This window comes from Petromyzon marinus, chromosome 57 (assembly GCF_048934315.1).
Source record: "Petromyzon marinus isolate PM22_M1 ecotype Great Lakes invasive population chromosome 57, UKy_Petmar_22M1.pri1.0, whole genome shotgun sequence".
Taxonomy (NCBI): Eukaryota; Metazoa; Chordata; class Hyperoartia; order Petromyzontiformes; family Petromyzontidae; genus Petromyzon; species Petromyzon marinus.
Genome location: NC_133723.1, coordinates 800,032 through 817,690, shown reverse-complemented (window position 1 = coordinate 817,690; position 17,659 = coordinate 800,032). Strand labels below are relative to the sequence as shown.

Here is a 17,659-nt window from a genome sequence, read left to right as displayed (position 1 = left end):
ATGCTGTTACTACTGTTGCTAGTGACGATGCTACCGATATTGGTGATGCAACCAATGTTGCCATCAATGATGCTTCTACTGACACATCTGATGCTGATGAGACTTCTGCTGATGATGCTGTTGCTACTACTATTGATGATGCTGCTGCTGATGATGATGTTACTGCTGCTGATGATGCTGCTGCTACGGATGCTGCTGTTACTGATGATGATGCTACTACTGATGCTGCTGCTACTGCTGCTGATGATGCTGCCGCTGATGATGATGCTGCTGCTACTGCTACTGACGATGCTGCTGCCGATGATGAATCTACAAACGATGACGCTGCCCCCCCCCCGCCCCTTCCCCCCTCCCCCACATCCCCCTCCCCCACCTTCCACGTATAGCCTCACGGCCCTCTTCAGGTCCTCCAGGCCCATCATGACCTCGCAGAGGTAGAGTCCTCGGTCCCCGTCCCGGAGGTCCCCCAGAGCCAGGGACCCATTCCGGGGGTCCGTGGCGAACGCGGGGAGGGAGGCGCGCCCCTCGTAGCCGGGGGCCACCGCCTCGCGACTCCCCGCCGCCGCCGCCACAGCCGCGGGCAGCGGCCCCCCACCACGCTCGCGGCTCAACAGGGTCCACTTAACGCGGGGCAGCGGGGGCAGCCTCTTCTCCGCGGAGGGCAGCGGCAGCGGGGGCACAGGGCAGGGCAGCAGCGCGGAGCCCGAGAGGGGCGCTCGCACCTCCACCATGGGCAGCCGCGCCGCTGAGATGGAGCCTGGGAGAGCCGCGTTGGGGATGGGAGACAGGGGGGGATGGGGGGGTCAGACGGGGTTTGGGGGTCGGGGGGGATGGGAGGGGTATGGGGGGATGGGGGTCGGGGGAGATGGGGGTCGGAGGGGCATGGGGGGGTCGCAGGAATCTACTACCTGACTAATTAATCAGAATCTGTATTGAAATTGTAGGAATCCGGTGAGCTATGAAGCTCTTCTTCACAGCAATGAATTGCCACTGTGAAGGTGCCACCGCGGCTGGCAGAAGCGTCTCCACTGAAGGGAGCTGTGGGTCCGTGTGGTCTCCCCGTCCACGCCAGTCACACCAGTAGCAGTGCCCACACCCAACGTGTCCATCGATTTCAAATGGGGCCCGGCATCAATGACAACACAACACTAGTGCAATGCGTTATCTCCGGTAACGAGGGTGGATGTTGGGGAGCGTTGTCGCAGCGGTTAGCGCGCTGCGCTACGAACCCCGCGACCCAAGTTGGATTCCTGCTCACGGCCAACACCGGTGATGATTATTTGAAACTGGTCCTGGGTTTCCCCTAGGTCGACTCCGCCTCCATATTGAGTACCTGCTGCGGTGTGTAGTAAACATCCCGACTCGGAGGACAGAGGCGAGGTGTTCGCCACCCACCACGTCGTGTGCCACAGTGTCGGCCTTGATAGGTGCATGCGAACGGCACTTGCCCCAAATCTGATAAGGCTACACGGGGAATCTTTGTCTTGGAGGGGGGGGGGTAGTCCCCACCCCTCCCCCCCAGCCTGTGGATGCGCGACACTGCACCCCAGGACACGCACGGACACACGCTGAGTGGCACCCACGCTGTGTGAGAGAAGCGGTGACGACGACAACGATGAAGATGTTGGCCCAGATCGCCGGTGCTGCCTCAGCTCTGCGAGGCCCCCCCATGTCTCGCTGAGTCTGGGAAAGAGTCGGGAGGGGCGGCGGGCAGAAGACGCTGTGAGCTTTAAAATGAGAATGTATTGTGTGTATTCTAGATTTTAAGCTTTCGTGACTGCAAGGATTCATACTCTTTGGTTTTTTCGGTAAAGTCACGTAGACAAAACAAAATCAAAATGAAAGAAAACAACTAAATCAAATTACGACGTTTCGGAGGCAACACAAGCTTCCGTCTTCAGGTGGAACAGTCTCAGCAAGATAGCTGCATCAAGTGGTGAGCTCCAAGACCCTCGAGCTTATATACAGGTTAAGGTGGGGGGGAGGAGCCAAGCAGGGAACGACGACGAGGCCAAGTTAATCCGTCTTTTGTTATGTTGAGGGTCCGGGGGAAGCGGTGGTTCGCTGCAAGCGGGCAATGAAAAATGGTAAAAAAGGCTGTGCGCTTATAAGGTAGCTGAAGTTTTGACTTGGTTTATGACATCTTTCCAGTGGTTGCTTAATTTAAAACCATCCTCTCGGTTGAAGTTGTGTCTATGTTTGTATATCTGGATGGCTTCATGGACAAATCTTTGGTAATAACCGGGAGGTTTGCATAGCACTTTGGTATCGGAGAAAACAATGTCATGAGAACCCGCTGTGTTGAGACAATGATCAGCTACGCCCGACGAATTCGTTCTGCCGTGTTTCAAATCTGATTTGTGCTCGCGAATTCGGTCAGAAATATGTCGTTTCGTCTCCCCGATATAGCAGTCACCACAGATACAACTCAATTTGTAAACACCGGGGTACTGTAAGTCAGGAATTACATCCTTTACGGATGGGATCAGATCATGGATTTTGTGTACTGTATTGAATCGAACCTGGATCTTGTGTTTGTTTAGAATTTTGGAAATCCTTTTGATGACACCTGCTATGTATGGCAGTGTGGTGATTTTGATCGGAGTGTCAAGTGGTTGCTTCTGTATGGTAGGAGAAACAGCTTGGCGAATGATACGGTCAGAGTAACCATTCATCTTGAGGGCTAGTTGTACATGTTTCAATTCACTGGTTAGGTGGTGTTGGTCAGAAATGCAATGAGCTCTATGGTATAATGTTTGATGAGAGAATTATTTTGAGCCGGGTGGTGGTAGGAATCAGGCTTCAAGTAGGAATCTGTGTGGGTGGACTTCCTGTAAACAGAATGTCCGAAAGAGCCATCAGTCCTCCTCTCAAACAGAACATCCAAGAATGTCAGCTTGCCATCTTCTCCACTTCCATGGTGAATTTGATGAATGGGTGTCTGGAATTGATGTGGTCTAGGAAATGGTTCAAAGCTGGGAGGCCATGTGGCTGTGATTTGATTTAGTTGTTTTCTTTTGTTTTGATTTTGTTTTATCTACGTGACTTTACCGAAAAAAACAAAGAGTATGAATCCTTGCAGTCACGAAAGCTTCAAATCTATAATTAATGACCTCTACAAGGAGGGTTTTCACCTATCTGTTAGAGCTTTTAACAGACAACGAGATAAGAAGTCACAACTCATCGAGATGCTAACCTTCCTCAAAAGATGCCGCGATAACAAGGTAATACGCATCGCTTTCACACTCACATCTGCTGCTGTATCTTCACCGAACTCTAAACGGATTATGTTTAATGCTAGCTTATCACAAATCTCAGAGAGAATAAGAGTACTCCGATTTGAACTCGATAGTTTAGACATGACTTTCCTACAATCACATTTAATGTTTAACACGTAGGCTTTCACATTTAATGTTAACACAAAAAATGTCCGCTTCTGATTGGAACCACGTTGACAACATGACTGCTGCCTCTGCTGATTCACTGTCAGTCAAATGCAAAGCTAACCTGATCGCTAAATTCAACCTCCTATCAAAGAAGAGGTCAGAACCACACATCACAAAACTGGATGTTAACAAAATTGTTATTAATCAGAGTATTATCCCGATTTCGGACAATCTGAAAACGGTACTGGCTAAAGGGCTAAATTTCGCTGTCACCCCTAAACATATCCCAGTAGAGGATATCATCTCTCAGGTCGATGTAGCCCTCAAAGGCATAGGACACATCCAAGCTGACGTTACAATAGCTGAAATAGCCACTATTCTCAAGAATTCTAAGAAACCCATCAGCAATATTAGCACAAACGAATGCTCTGAACTCGCGAATTTAAAAAAGAGGGATGATATAGTCATCCTCTCGGCCGACAAGGGCAATGCCACTGTCATTATGGATAAAAACTCGTACAACAACAACATCCAGGACCTACTCAATGATGGGAGTTACTCAAAAATTAAAAGTGATCCTACTAACAGCCTAACGATAAAAACCAACAAGATCATCACTAGTTCGACTTTCCTAATCTAACCAACCAAACGTCCCTCCCTAAAACCCTCCGCTGCAAGACCTCCCAGATTATATGGTCTTCCAAAGATTCAAAAAGAAGGTACCCCACTACGACCCATCGTGTCCATGATCAACTCCCCTACCTACAAGCTAGCCCGTTTTCTGTCGGACACTCTGCTCCCCTTCACTGGCAAGACCACCTCAGCAGTACTTAACTCAACCCAATTGGTTTCTATGGTCAAAGACATTGTACTATCTCCTGACGATATCCTCGTCAGCTTTGATGTTGTTTCTCTGTTCACCAAGGTCCCAGTACCTGATACCATAACAATCATTGAGGATTTGGTCCAACATGGATTGAACCCTGATGTACCTGCGCTGGTTAGGCACTGCCTCACCAACACTTACTTTACCTGGAATGGCACCTTCTACAAACAAAATGAGGGTACTCCTATGGGTCCCCCCTTGTCACCAGTGATAGCTAATGTTTTCATGGAGAAATTTGAATCAGACGCCATCCAGACATCCACCCTTCGTCCTTCCCTGTGGAAGAGATATGTGGATGACACTTTCGTTATTTGGCCACATGGCGTCCCAGCTTTGAACCATTTCCTAGACCACATCAATTCCAGACACCCATCCATCAAATTCACCATGGAAGTGGAGAAAGATGGCAAGCTGCCATTCTTGGATGTTCTGTTTGAGAGAACTGATGGCTCTTTGGGTCATTCTGTTTACAGGAAGTCCACCCACACAGATTCCTACTTGAAGCCTGATTCCCACCACCACCCAGCTCAAAAGAATTATTTCATCAAAACATTATACCATAGAGCTCATTGCATTTCTGAGCAACACCACCTGACCAGTGAATTGAAACATGTATATCTAGCCATCATAAAGAACGGTTACTCTGACCGTATCATCCGCCAAGCTGTTTCTCCTACCATACAGAAGCAACCACTTGACACTCCGATCAAAATCATCACACTGCCATACATAGCAGGCGTCATCAAAAGGATTTCCAAAATTCTAAACAAACACAAGATCCAGGTTCGATTCAATACAGTACACAAAATCCATGATCTGATCCCATCCATAAAGGATGTCATTCCTGACTTACAGTACCCCAGTGTTTACAAATTGAGTTGTATCTGCGGTGACTGCTATATCGGGGAGACGAAACGACATATTTCTGACCGAATTCGCGAGCACAAATCAGATTTGAAACACGGCAGAACGAATTCGTCGGGCGTAGCTGATCATTGTCTCAACACAGCGGGTTCTCATGACATTGTTTTCTCCGATACCAAAGTGCTATGCAAACCTCCCGGTTATTACCAAAGATTTGTCCATGAAGCCATCCAGATATACAAACATAGACACAACTTCAACCGAGAGGATGGTTTTAAATTAAGCAACCACTGGAAAGATGTCATAAACCAAGTCAAAACTTCAGCTACCTTATTAGCACACAGCCTTTTTTTACCATTTTGCATTGCCCCCTTGCAGTGAACCACCGCTTCCTCTGAACCCTCAACATAACAAAAGACGGATTAACTTAGCCTCGTCGTCGTTCCCTGCTTGGCTCCTCCACCCCACCTTAACCTGTATATAAGCTCGAGGGTCTCGGAGCTCACCACTTGATGCAGCTATCTTGCTGTGACTGTTCCACCTGAAGACGGAAGTTTGTGTTGCCTCCGAAACGTCGTGATTTGATTTAGTTTCATTTTATTTGGATTTAGTTTTATCTACGTGACTTTACCAAAAAAACCCAAAGAGTATTGTGTGTATGTTGGATTTATTTCGCACCATACGTAGCCAACCGTGCTAATCGGAGGTGCAGTGTTGAGTTTATGGAAGTTTATGGGCAGTGTTGCATCTATGGGTAGTGTTAGTCTATGGGCAGTGTTAGTATATTGGCAGTGTTGAGTTTTGATTTAAAGCTTTCATGACTGCAGGGATTCATTTTCTTGGTCCTTTCGGTAAAGTCACGTAGAAGGGAAACAATAAAATAAAAAAACATATAAAACAATAAAATTATCTTGTGAGAATTCTCTTGTGTTGAGATTATGGGCAGTGTTGAGTTTATGGGTCGTGTTGAGTCTATGGGGAGTGTTGAGTCTAAGGGCAGTGTTGAGTCTAAGGGCAGTGTTGAATCTATGAGCAGTCATGAATCTATGGGCAGTGTTGAATCTATGGGAAGTGCTGAATCTCCATAAGAGGTTTTTTTTGGGTTAGATCGCGTAAAAATATAAATGTGTAGTTAAAACCCGCCACCACCCGACACAGCCAACTCATAAGGGTTGTCACATAAACAGCACGTGCCAATTCGTCACTGGTACAGCACAACGGTGGAGAGCCAAGCCACAACATTTATAATCTGACTAGTTGGCTAAGTCGGGTGATGGCGGGTTTTACGACACATTTATATATTTATGTGATCTAACGCAAAAAAACCCTCTATTATGGATGATATTGGTCGCGAAAGCCTACACATTATATTGTTTAATCTACGGGTAGTGTTAGTTTATGGGCAGTATGTATGTATGTTGAACTTCTTTCGCACGGTACGTAGCCAACCGTGCTAAATTGGAGGCGACGTTTCAGGCACGTGCCCTGCAAGCAGGGCATTAGTCTGCTGCCAGGAGGGGGGGGGGGCGATGTTGCCGCTGCTGCTCCTGTTGCTGCTGCGTGTGATCCCGATCAAATCGGTTCGCGAGTCACGACTCCTGATGATGATTTACTCCCACGTGGGAGTTGGCGCCGTCGATCCATAGACAGGGCCCGTGGGGGTGGGAGGGGGGTATTGATCCGTGTGAGGCCCGATGAGATCGTTCATTAGCGGTGACATTTTTTGTTTGAAATTTGGCAAAATGTTGAACCTTGACGGCGCCTGCTGCGGCACACAACTTGGGGCCTCGCTCTTGGCGAATGGCGTCACGGGGTCTTTAACGTCCCCGCTTGTAGCACGGCGGGCGGGGCGGGGGGCTACAGAAGCAGTAACAGCAACGGTACAGACACCACGTGATGCGCGCGAGTTATTGGTAATTGGCTGCTGTCGGATCGAGCTACTCCGACCGCCCCCAACCTCGCTCCCTGCTCCCCCCCTCCCCACGCTCCCTGCCCCCCTCTTCCCCTCGCTCCCTGCCCACCCCTCCCCACGCTCCCTGCCCCCCACTTATCGCTCCCTGCCCCCCCTCTCCACGCTCCCTGCCCCCACTTCCCCACGCTCTCTGCCCACGCTCCCTGCCCCCCACTTATCCCTCCCTGCCCCCCTCCCCACACTCCCTGCCCCTCACTTCCCCTCGACCTCCCTGCGGGGGGGGGGGGGGGGTCTCTCCGCGCTTTCATTCTCTGCCAGGAGCCGCGCCGTTAAGCTGGGGACACGCGGGGTGGGTAAATCGCACTGTGCAACAACTCTTTTTTTGTTCCTGAGTAGTGTTCTTTCCTAATTGCTTATGCCTCATAAGTACAGAAAATGGCTATTATTCCCCACAAACTTTGCTTTTGTAACCAGCACAGTGATATTTTGAAATTTACCTATTTCCAATGAGAAAACTGGCGGATTTGTGTATTTTCGTTCACATAAAGTCAGAAACAAAAACATGACTCAAAATTTACATGTATTTATACTAAAGTCATGCAAAACTTACTACAAAGTGTTACCAGCGCCGTGACGCCCTCCACCACCGAGACCGTCGGTGATTACACCTCTACGCGCACAACATCATCATCATCATCCATCATCGCTATCGATCTAATCATCATCATGACCACCACCATCATCATCACCATCGCTATCGATCTTATCGTCATCATGACCATCACCATCATCGCTATCAATCTTATTGTCATCACGACCATCATCACCATGATATTATTACACCATCATCACGATCATCATCACCATGATATTATTACACCATCATCACGATCATCATCACCATGATATTATTGCACCATCATCACGACCATCATCACCATGATATTATTACACCATCATCACGACCATCATCACCATGATATTATTACACCATCATCACGACCATCATCACCATGATATTATTACACCATCATCACGATCATCATCACCATGATATTAATATACATTCATCACGATCATCATCACCATGATATTATTACACCATCATCACGACCATCATCACCATGATATTATTACACCATCATCACGATCATCATCACCATGATATTATTACACCATCATCACGATCATCATCACCATGATATTAATATACCATCATCACGACCATCATCACCATGATATTATTACACCATCATCACGACCATCATCACCATGATATTATTACACCATCATCACGATCATCATCACCATGATATTATTACACCATCATCACGATCATCATCACCATGATATTATTACACCATCATCACGATCATCAATATTGGGTCGATCCACTGCTGGTACCGTGGTTAGCCCGCACTGCGCTACGAACCCAGCCACCAGGGTTCGATTCCTGCTCACGGCCAACAGCGATGCCGCCCCTAGGTCTGCTCAGCCTTAAATGTGTGTGCGGTGTGTATACATCGGCATGGGGAGACAAAGGCGGCCGGGTGTCGTGATAGCCATCCACACCCCGTGCTCCGTTCCGGCATCAGTAGGTGTGGGTGCGTTCCGTGATGACTTAATTGGGATCTAGATGGCAGCCCCGCGATCATTTGGAAGGACCCTCTCGTGAATTATAACCTTGGGGCTCGGCGAGACTTTCCTGAGTAAACTTGCTGACTCGTGAACAGTGATGAACACTGTAATGATGATGAACACTCCGTGTACTCACGGGCAATGCTGACGTGACAAGGGAACGCGTTCGCGGACTCACCCACTCACCATCACACTCACCCACTCACCATGACACTCACCCGCTCACCATCACACTCAGCCGCTCACCATCACACTCACCCGCTCACACCCGCTCACACTCACCCGCTCACCATCACACTCACCTGCTCACTATCACGCTCACCCGCTCACCATCACACTCATACGCTCTTCATCACACTCACCCACTCACCTCACCATCACACTCACCCACTCACCCGCTCACCATCACACTCATCCGCTCTTCATCACACTCACCCACTCACCTCACCATCACACTCACCCACTCACCATCAGCCTCATCATTACACTAACCCACTCACAATCACACTCACCATCACACTTATCCACTCACCATCATACGCACCCACTCACCATCACACTCATAATGACACTCACATACCCACACTCTCCCACAATCACACTCAACCACTATCACACTCAACCACTCACTATCACACTCACATCACACTCTCCCACAATCACACTCACCCACTCACCATCACACTCACCCACTCACCATCACACTCACCATACGCACTTTCCACCATACCATTATACACATTCACCAGCATACAAAGAAAAAGATCCCCCATATAGCCTCTTAACAGTATATGAGAGTGTGGGTGGCCAGCACTACGCCCGACCGCCTCTGTTAATTTCCCCGTGGCGATGTTTACAACAAATACTCATTTAAGGCTGAGTCGACCTTGGTGAGGGTCCAGAACTGATTCAGATACTGGTCACTGGTGTTGGCCGTGAGCGGGAATCGACCTCGGATAGCCGGGTTCGTAGCGCAGTGCGCTAACCACTGCGCCACCGCTCCCCACCACCATTCACTTTCACCATCATACACACTCACCCTATGCACTCACCATAGCACAAACGATTAATACGTACACTTATCATTATATAGACTCACCATGACATACTTATTAACTAAATACATTCACACTCATAATTAATACACTCACTATTAAATAAACTGACAATTTATATGTACAGTATTATATACTATTACATACAATATACTCACACTCACCATGACACACGCTCACCGTTACGTACGCTCACCAGTGCTCACTCATTTGATATAGAGAGAAAAAAATGAATACAAATACAAAGCTCCCCCGTTATAGCCTCACCAGATTGTTGGGGCAAGTGCTGGGAGCGAGCACACAAACACCGCATTGAGGTCGGCACGGCACCACGCCCATCCGCCTTTGTCTCCCCATTGTCTTTGTGACGCATCATGTGGCGATATAAGTCGAGCTAGGTGCGGGAATCGAACTTAGTCTCCGGGTGCCCGCTACACCCCTCCCCGCTACACCCCTCCCCGCTACACCCCTCCCCGCTACACCCCTCCCCGCTACACCCCTCCCCGCTACACCCCTCCCCGCTACACCCCTCCCCGCTACACCCCTCCCCGCTACACCCCTCCCCGCTACACCCCTCCCCGCTACACCCCTCCCCGCTACACCCCTCCCCGCTACACCCCTCCCTGTCTCGTGCTGTTTTTGGCTCAAATTGTTGACGTTTCGTCTGGAGCAAGCAACCAAGTTCCAAGCAAAGCACTCTCCCCCCCCCCACAAGACAAAGATCCCCCGTATAGCCTTAGCAGACTCTTGGGGCAAGTGCTGATAGCGAGTACACGAGGGGGGGGGGGCAGCATCATTTGACGCTGAGTCGACCTAGGGGAGGCGCAGGACCGGTTCAGATAATAATCGTCACTGGTGTTTGGTGGCCGTGAGCGGGAATCGAATTGGGTCCCTGGGTTCCTAGCGCAGCGCGCTAACCTCTGCGCCACCGCTCCCCACACACACTCGCACACTCGCACACACACACCTTATCTCGCCTATGTTTACACAGTCTCTTAAGTGAGTACACACGCACCCGCTTACACGCTCACTTCCATACTGACACACTCACTCGCTTACACGCTCACTTACACACTGACACACATACTCACGCACTCGCTTACACGCTCACTTACACACTGACAAACACTAACGCACTCGCTTACACGCTCACTTACACACTGACACACACTCGCTTACACGCTCACTTACACACTGACACACACTCACTTACACGCTCACTTACACACTGACACACTCTCACTCGCTTACACGCTCACTTACACACTGACACACACTCACTCGCTTCACGCTCACTTGCACACTGACACACACTCACTCGCTTACACGCTCACTTACACACTGACACACACTCACTCGCTTACACGCTCACTTACACACTGACACACACTCACTCGCTTACACGCTCACTTACACACTGACACACTCACACACTCGCTTACACGCTCACTTACACACTGACACACACTAGCTTACACGCTCACTTGCACATTGACACACATACTCACGCACTCGCTTACACGCTCACTTACACACTCACACACTCGCTTACACGCTCACTTACACACTGACACACACTCGCTTACACGCTCACTTACACACTGACACACACTCGCTTACACGCTCACTTACACACTGACACACACTCACTCGCTTACACGCTCACTTACACACTGACACACACTCACTCGCTTACACGCTCACTTACACACTGACACACACTCGCTTACACGCTCACTTACACACTCGCTTCACGCTCTTCTTGCACACTGACACACATACTCACGCACTCGCTTACACGCTCACTTACACACTGACACACACTCGCTTACACGCTCACTTACACACTCGCTTCACGCTCTTCTTGCACACTGACACACACACTCACACACTCACTTACACACTGACACACACTTACTCGCTTCACGCTCACTTACACACTGACACACACTTACTCGCTTCACGCTCACTTACACACTGACACACACTCACTCGCTTACACGCTCACTTACACACTGACACACACTCACTCGCTTCACGCTCACTTGCACACTGACACACACTCACACACTCGCTTACACGCTCACTTACACACTGACACACACTCACTTACACGCTCACTTGCACACTGACACTCACTCGCTTACACGCTCACTTGCACACTGACACACACACACTCGCTCACTTACACACTCACTCGCTTACACGCTCACTACTGTTGCAGCTGCTTGCCCCTGATGTTGCTGCTTGTTGTTGCCACTGTTGCTGCTGCTTGCTGCTGTTGTGTAGTAGATTCCACCCGAGTCAAATGCGATGCCACGTTTTCGAGTGTTGGCAAATTTTGGTGGCAAATTTTAGACGCCGACCCACAGTGAGCTACTCTCACGGGATCTGTAACGTCCACTGTGAGTTGGGGCGCCACGGTGGCCAGGAGATGTTAACTCCCTCGCCTGGTGTACAGGAGGTCGTGGGTTCGATCCCGACCCTGACGCCTGCTGCTGTATATTTTGAGTTTGCGTCTCTCTCTCTCTCCGTCTCTCCCCGTGGTCGCGAGGGTTTTCCCCCGGGTCTTCCGGTTTTTTCACTCCACATTTAGAATCAACATCACGCGTTTAGAGTGTTTCGCTCCTGCTATAAATGCCCACGTCATAATAAGCCACTTCGTCGAGCTATTATTTGTGATAGCCAGGTCGCTATTGAGCTCAGTGGGCCCTTGACTGGTAAAATAAAATAAAACGTCCAGTTTAGAGTGATACAGACGGCACGTAGTTTTATCACTGTAAAACCACACGGCTGTATTAACCAGGGCGGCCGCTGGAAAATGTAACCACGAATCTCGCCTGCCCGACCGAGGAAGCGGTGCTGCGTCTTTCCGAGGGGGGGCCGCGGTATAATTTTAACTAAACTATTTTTTTACCAGTTAAGGCCCACTGGGCTAGGGAGCTCTTTTTCAGGAGCGATCAGGCCACACAAATGATAGCGCAACAAAGGTGGCTTGTCATCGTGCGGGCATTTATAGCAGCCGAATATCATAAACGCGTGACGTTGATTCTAAACGTGGGGGGAAAAAACCAGAGGACTCGGAGAAAAATCCACGCGACAGCAGGGAGAGAGACGCGCAAACTCCAAATATACAGCAGCAGCAGCAGGCGTCAGGGTCGGGACCGAACAAACGCGCTCACAGAATAGGAGTGAACATGGTCCTTGAGCAAGGTGAGCAGAGCGACCTGGGGAGAAGAGACGATGGTTGTGACGACGATGATGGAGAGAGGGAATTCCCGGGTGGAGCGGTGTGAGGGGTGAGTTTACCTGCAGTGTGGTCAGTAGGCGGGTGAATGAGTGGGGTCGTGGGTGATTGAGTAGGTGAGTGTATATGGGAAGCGGTAGCGTTACGGTCCGAACCCGACCATCCGAATTCGATTTCTGCTCACGGCCAACACCGCACCTCCGATTACCACGGTTGGCTACGTACGGTGCGAACGAAGTTCAACATACATACCAGTGACGATTACCTAAACCGGTCCTGGATCTCCCCTAGGTCGACTCAGCCTCATATGAGTACCTGGTGCGGTGTGTAAACATCGCCACTCGGGAGACAAAGGCGGCCCAGCGTGGTGCTGGCCACCCACCCCCTCGTGTGCCGTGCCGGCCTTCATGGGTACTCGCTAACAGCACTTGCCCAAACATACTGTTCCAGGCTATACGGGGGATCTTTGTCGTTGCCTTACGCTCCATACGGTATCCCCTCCCTGCTCTTATCGGGGTCCATCTCTCACCTCCACGACTCTCTCGATACGGCTGTGCATCTCTCGACTCCCATTAATCGACAATTTAGTGACATTTCTTGAACCTCGCGATTAAACAAAGTATCTAGTGACGCTGCTGCTGCGTTGGCAGTGACGGTGCACAGACTACCAATTCAGCCCTTTGCGTGTCAGTAGCACTTCGTGTCGCCTCAAAATTAAATGTATAATAGACGTTTCGGGCAATGCTCTTTCATGGCACATGGGGTACAGGGTGCGAATCCCACGAAATATAATATCGTCTGTCTCTCTCGTCATCTCACTCGCGTGTATACTTTGAAAAAGGTGGGACACACACAATTGTAATGTCTACTCCTGGTCTCTAATGAGCTAACACCCCCGCTGTAATATCGTGGACCTTATATCGTGTGACTAAACGTGATATCGTCACATCGCGGCCAAGGACATCCTCTCACCTGGGTCGCTGGGTCGACGATGTCCCGTGTGTGGGTCCCAGGTCCGGAGACTCTAAGGTGTCTTGATATAAATGTCGTCTCGCTTCAGAGTCTCAACAGAGACCTCCGTTGTGTCTCTCTGTGCCGTTGTCGTCTTGTGTCGTTCGAGAGGGAGATGACTCGGGGTTAGGATTGTGAAGAGAGCGTCACTCTTAAACAAACTGTGCCATCGTTCGGCTCCCTCCATCAACCATCACCGCATCGTCGACGTCGCCGGCACCACTGATGCCCCTTCACTCACTCACTCACTCCCCACCAGAGAATGAATTGGATGGAATGAACGGTGCCACGTGACTCCTGTTTTCTGTGCTATTTATCGAGATACTGTATCATCATCATCATAGTTGTTACAATAATTATCGTTGCTATTAAGAAGGGTGAAGAGACGCCACCTCAGTGACTGGAGGAGCGAGGAGCTGGGGGGGGGGGGCTTATTTAAGAGAAGGGCTGAGAGCGGGGGGCGGGGCCAACGAGTCAAGTGGGCGGGGCTAGCGAGCCAAGTGGGCGGGGTCTGTGAGGACGTGGGGTGGTGGTGGTGGCCGCGATCCTGCCCATTGCGAACGACGCCTGGACACACAGCAGCACCAGGCAGTCGTTTAGAGCAGCGATTCTCAACCCTTTACTTGCAACCCTTTGATTCTCGATCGTAAACAATGTCTAATGTTAATGGGTTTGATGAAACAAAGTCGTCGTTGTTACTGACGTGCCAGCGCTTATTTTTTTGTTTCGATGATTTACCGTCTAAAAAAAAATCTGGCAATGTCTCGCACCCCAGGTTAAGAACCACTGGTTTAATGGCTGAGTCGACCTAGGGGAGGCCCGGGACAGGTTCAGATAATCGTCACTGGTGTTGGCCGTGAGCGGGAATCGAACCCGGGTCGCCAGGTTCATTGCGCAGCGCACTAACCGCTACACTACCGCTCCCCACATTCACACACACACTCACCCACACACACCCACACTCACCCACACACAATCACCCACACTCACACACTCACCCACACACACTCACACACTCACCCACACACACCCACACTCACACACACCCACACTCACACTCTCCCACACACCCACACACACACCCACACTCACCCACACACACTCACCCACACACCCACACTCACCCACTCACCCACACACAACAAAGACAAAGATTCCCCCCCTCCCAGCTCTGACGCGTGCAGCCACTCATTACTGCAATTAGCGAAGCTCATTACGGGAATTAGCGAGCAGGAGTGTGACGGCGGCGGTGGTGGAGATCTGCCACACTCGCCAGGAGTTGACTCAGGCGGTGTGATAGCGACCGTGTGATGATTGGCACCGAGATGAACAGTTTCATGGCATATGGTGATGATGGCGTTCATCGTCACCGTTAGTCGGCGTTCTCAGTCCACGAAGGTAGTCAAGGCGAGGTGCACCTCGGAGATGGAGCGAGGAAATCAGCTCCCCCGTGTACACCTGCTGGGTGGATTGTGGCATCGCGGAATCGTGAGAGGTGGTGGTGATGGCTTGAAGAGGCCTTTGTCTAGCAGTGGATCGAGCACGGCTGCTGATGATGATGACGGACGAGGTGTTTTGCGTCTGCAGTAGCGGCTCCCAACCCGTATTCGGGTCGGAAGTCTTTCGGGCGGAGCATGCTGCGGCGTGGATACCGTGCAGGAGAAATGTTTTAGAGAAACGTGCGTGAGGAAATGTCAGTGCCACGTTGCGGTGACAACACAAATCGATAAACACAACGTGAAAACTTAACAGCCTTACTACACGCACTTACACACATAGTGTAAACTTAACAGCCTTACTACACGCACTTACACACAACGTGTAAACTTAACAGCCTTACTCACACGCACTTACACACAACGTGTAAACTTTACAGCCTTACTACACGCACTTACACACAACGTGAGAACTTAACAGCCTTACTCACACGCACTTACACATAACGTGTAAACTTTACAGCCTTACTACACGCACTTACAACGTGAAAATTTAACAGCCTTACTCACACGCACTTACACATAACGTGTAAACTTAACAGCCTTACTCACACGCACTTACACACAACGTGAGAACTTAAAAGCCTTACTCACACGCACTTACACATAACGTGTAAACTTAACAGCCTTACTACACGCACTTACACACAACGTGTAAACTTAACAGCCTTACTACACGCATTTACAGACAACGTGAAAACTTAACAGCCTTACTCACACGCACTTACACATAACGTGTAAACTTAACAGCCTTACTCACACGCACTTACACATAACGTGTAAACTTAACAGCCTTACTACACGCACTTACACACAACGTGTAAACTTAACAGCCTTACTCACACGCACTTACACACAACGTGAGAACTTAACAGCCTTACTCACACGCACTTACACATAACGTGTAAACTTAACAGCCTTACTACACGCACTTACACATAACGTGAAAACTTAACAGCCTTACTACACGCACTTACAACGTGAAAACTTAACAGCCTTACTCACACGCACTTACACACAACGTGAGAACTTAACAGCCTTACTACACGCACTTACAGACAACGTGAAAACTTAACAGTGTTACTCACACGCACTTACACACAACGTGGAAACTTAACAGCCTTACTCACATGCACTTACACACAACGTGTAAACTTAAAAGCCTTACTCACACGCACTTACACATAACGTGTAAACTTAACAGCCTTACTACACGCACTTACACATAACGTGAGAACTTAACAGTCTTACTCACACGCACTTACACATGACGTGAGAACTTAACAGCCTTACTACACGCACTTACACATAACGTGAGAACTTAACAGTCTTACTCACACGCACTTACACATAACGTGAGAACTTAACAGTCTTACTCACACGCACTTACACATAACGTGAGAACTTAACAGTCTTACTCACACGCACTTACACATAACGTGTAAACTTAACAGTCTTACTCACACGCACTTACACACAACGTGAGAACTTAACAGCCTTACTCACACGCACTTACACACAACGTGTAAACTTAACAGCCTTACTCACACGCACTTACAATGTGAGCGCTTAACAGCCTTACTCACACGCACTTACTTACACAAAGTGAAACACTGAACCTTACTGTCACACACCGCAAACGAATTCCCAACACGTTAATACATCGTATGGCGGAGCGTTGAGTGAGAGCGGGTCTGGGTTTAGGGTAGGGTGGCGTCGTGGTAACACTTGCGTCCCAGAGCAAGGAGTTCCCAGGTTCGATCCCCGACGATATGGAGTTTGCATGTTCTCTCAACGTGTTTCTGCAGTGTGAGTGAGTGTTGTGTGAGAATGAGTAGAGTGTGTATGTGAGTGAGAGAGGGTGTGATTAAGTGAGTATGAGTGAGTAAGTGTGAGAGGGAGTAGAGTTTATCTGTTCTCTTTCCCCGTTCTGGAGTGTGAGTGCGTGTGAGGTGGAGCATCAGCCAGTAACAACTACAGACTGTAACAACTACAGAGGCGTCTTACTCCTCAGTGTGCCGGGAAAGGTCCTGGCAAGGATTATTCAACATCGCCTTGCCAGGCACGCTGAGGAGAGGCTTGCGGAGCCCCAATGCGGTTTCAGGCCAGGACAGTCCTGCACAGATGCCATATTTTCTGTCCTTCTGCTACAGCAGAGGTGTAG

General features: G+C 49.5%; 1 protein-coding gene across 1 annotated transcript in view; it reads right to left on the bottom strand.

Moving 5' to 3' along the window:
• Positions 1 to 14,407, bottom strand: part of LOC116955035 (neurocan core protein-like) — a 37,313-nt gene extending 22,906 nt beyond the window's left edge. The window contains exons 1-3 of the mRNA XM_032975972.2: positions 13,961 to 14,407; positions 1,584 to 1,683; positions 374 to 757 (exon numbers count right to left, since the gene is read on the bottom strand). Coding sequence (XP_032831863.2) covers positions 374 to 757; positions 1,584 to 1,671 — 472 coding nt within the window. The 5' untranslated portion in view covers positions 1,672 to 1,683; positions 13,961 to 14,407. The remainder of the gene's footprint in view (positions 1 to 373; positions 758 to 1,583; positions 1,684 to 13,960) is intronic.
• Between the last annotated feature and the right edge of the window lie 3,252 nt (positions 14,408 to 17,659).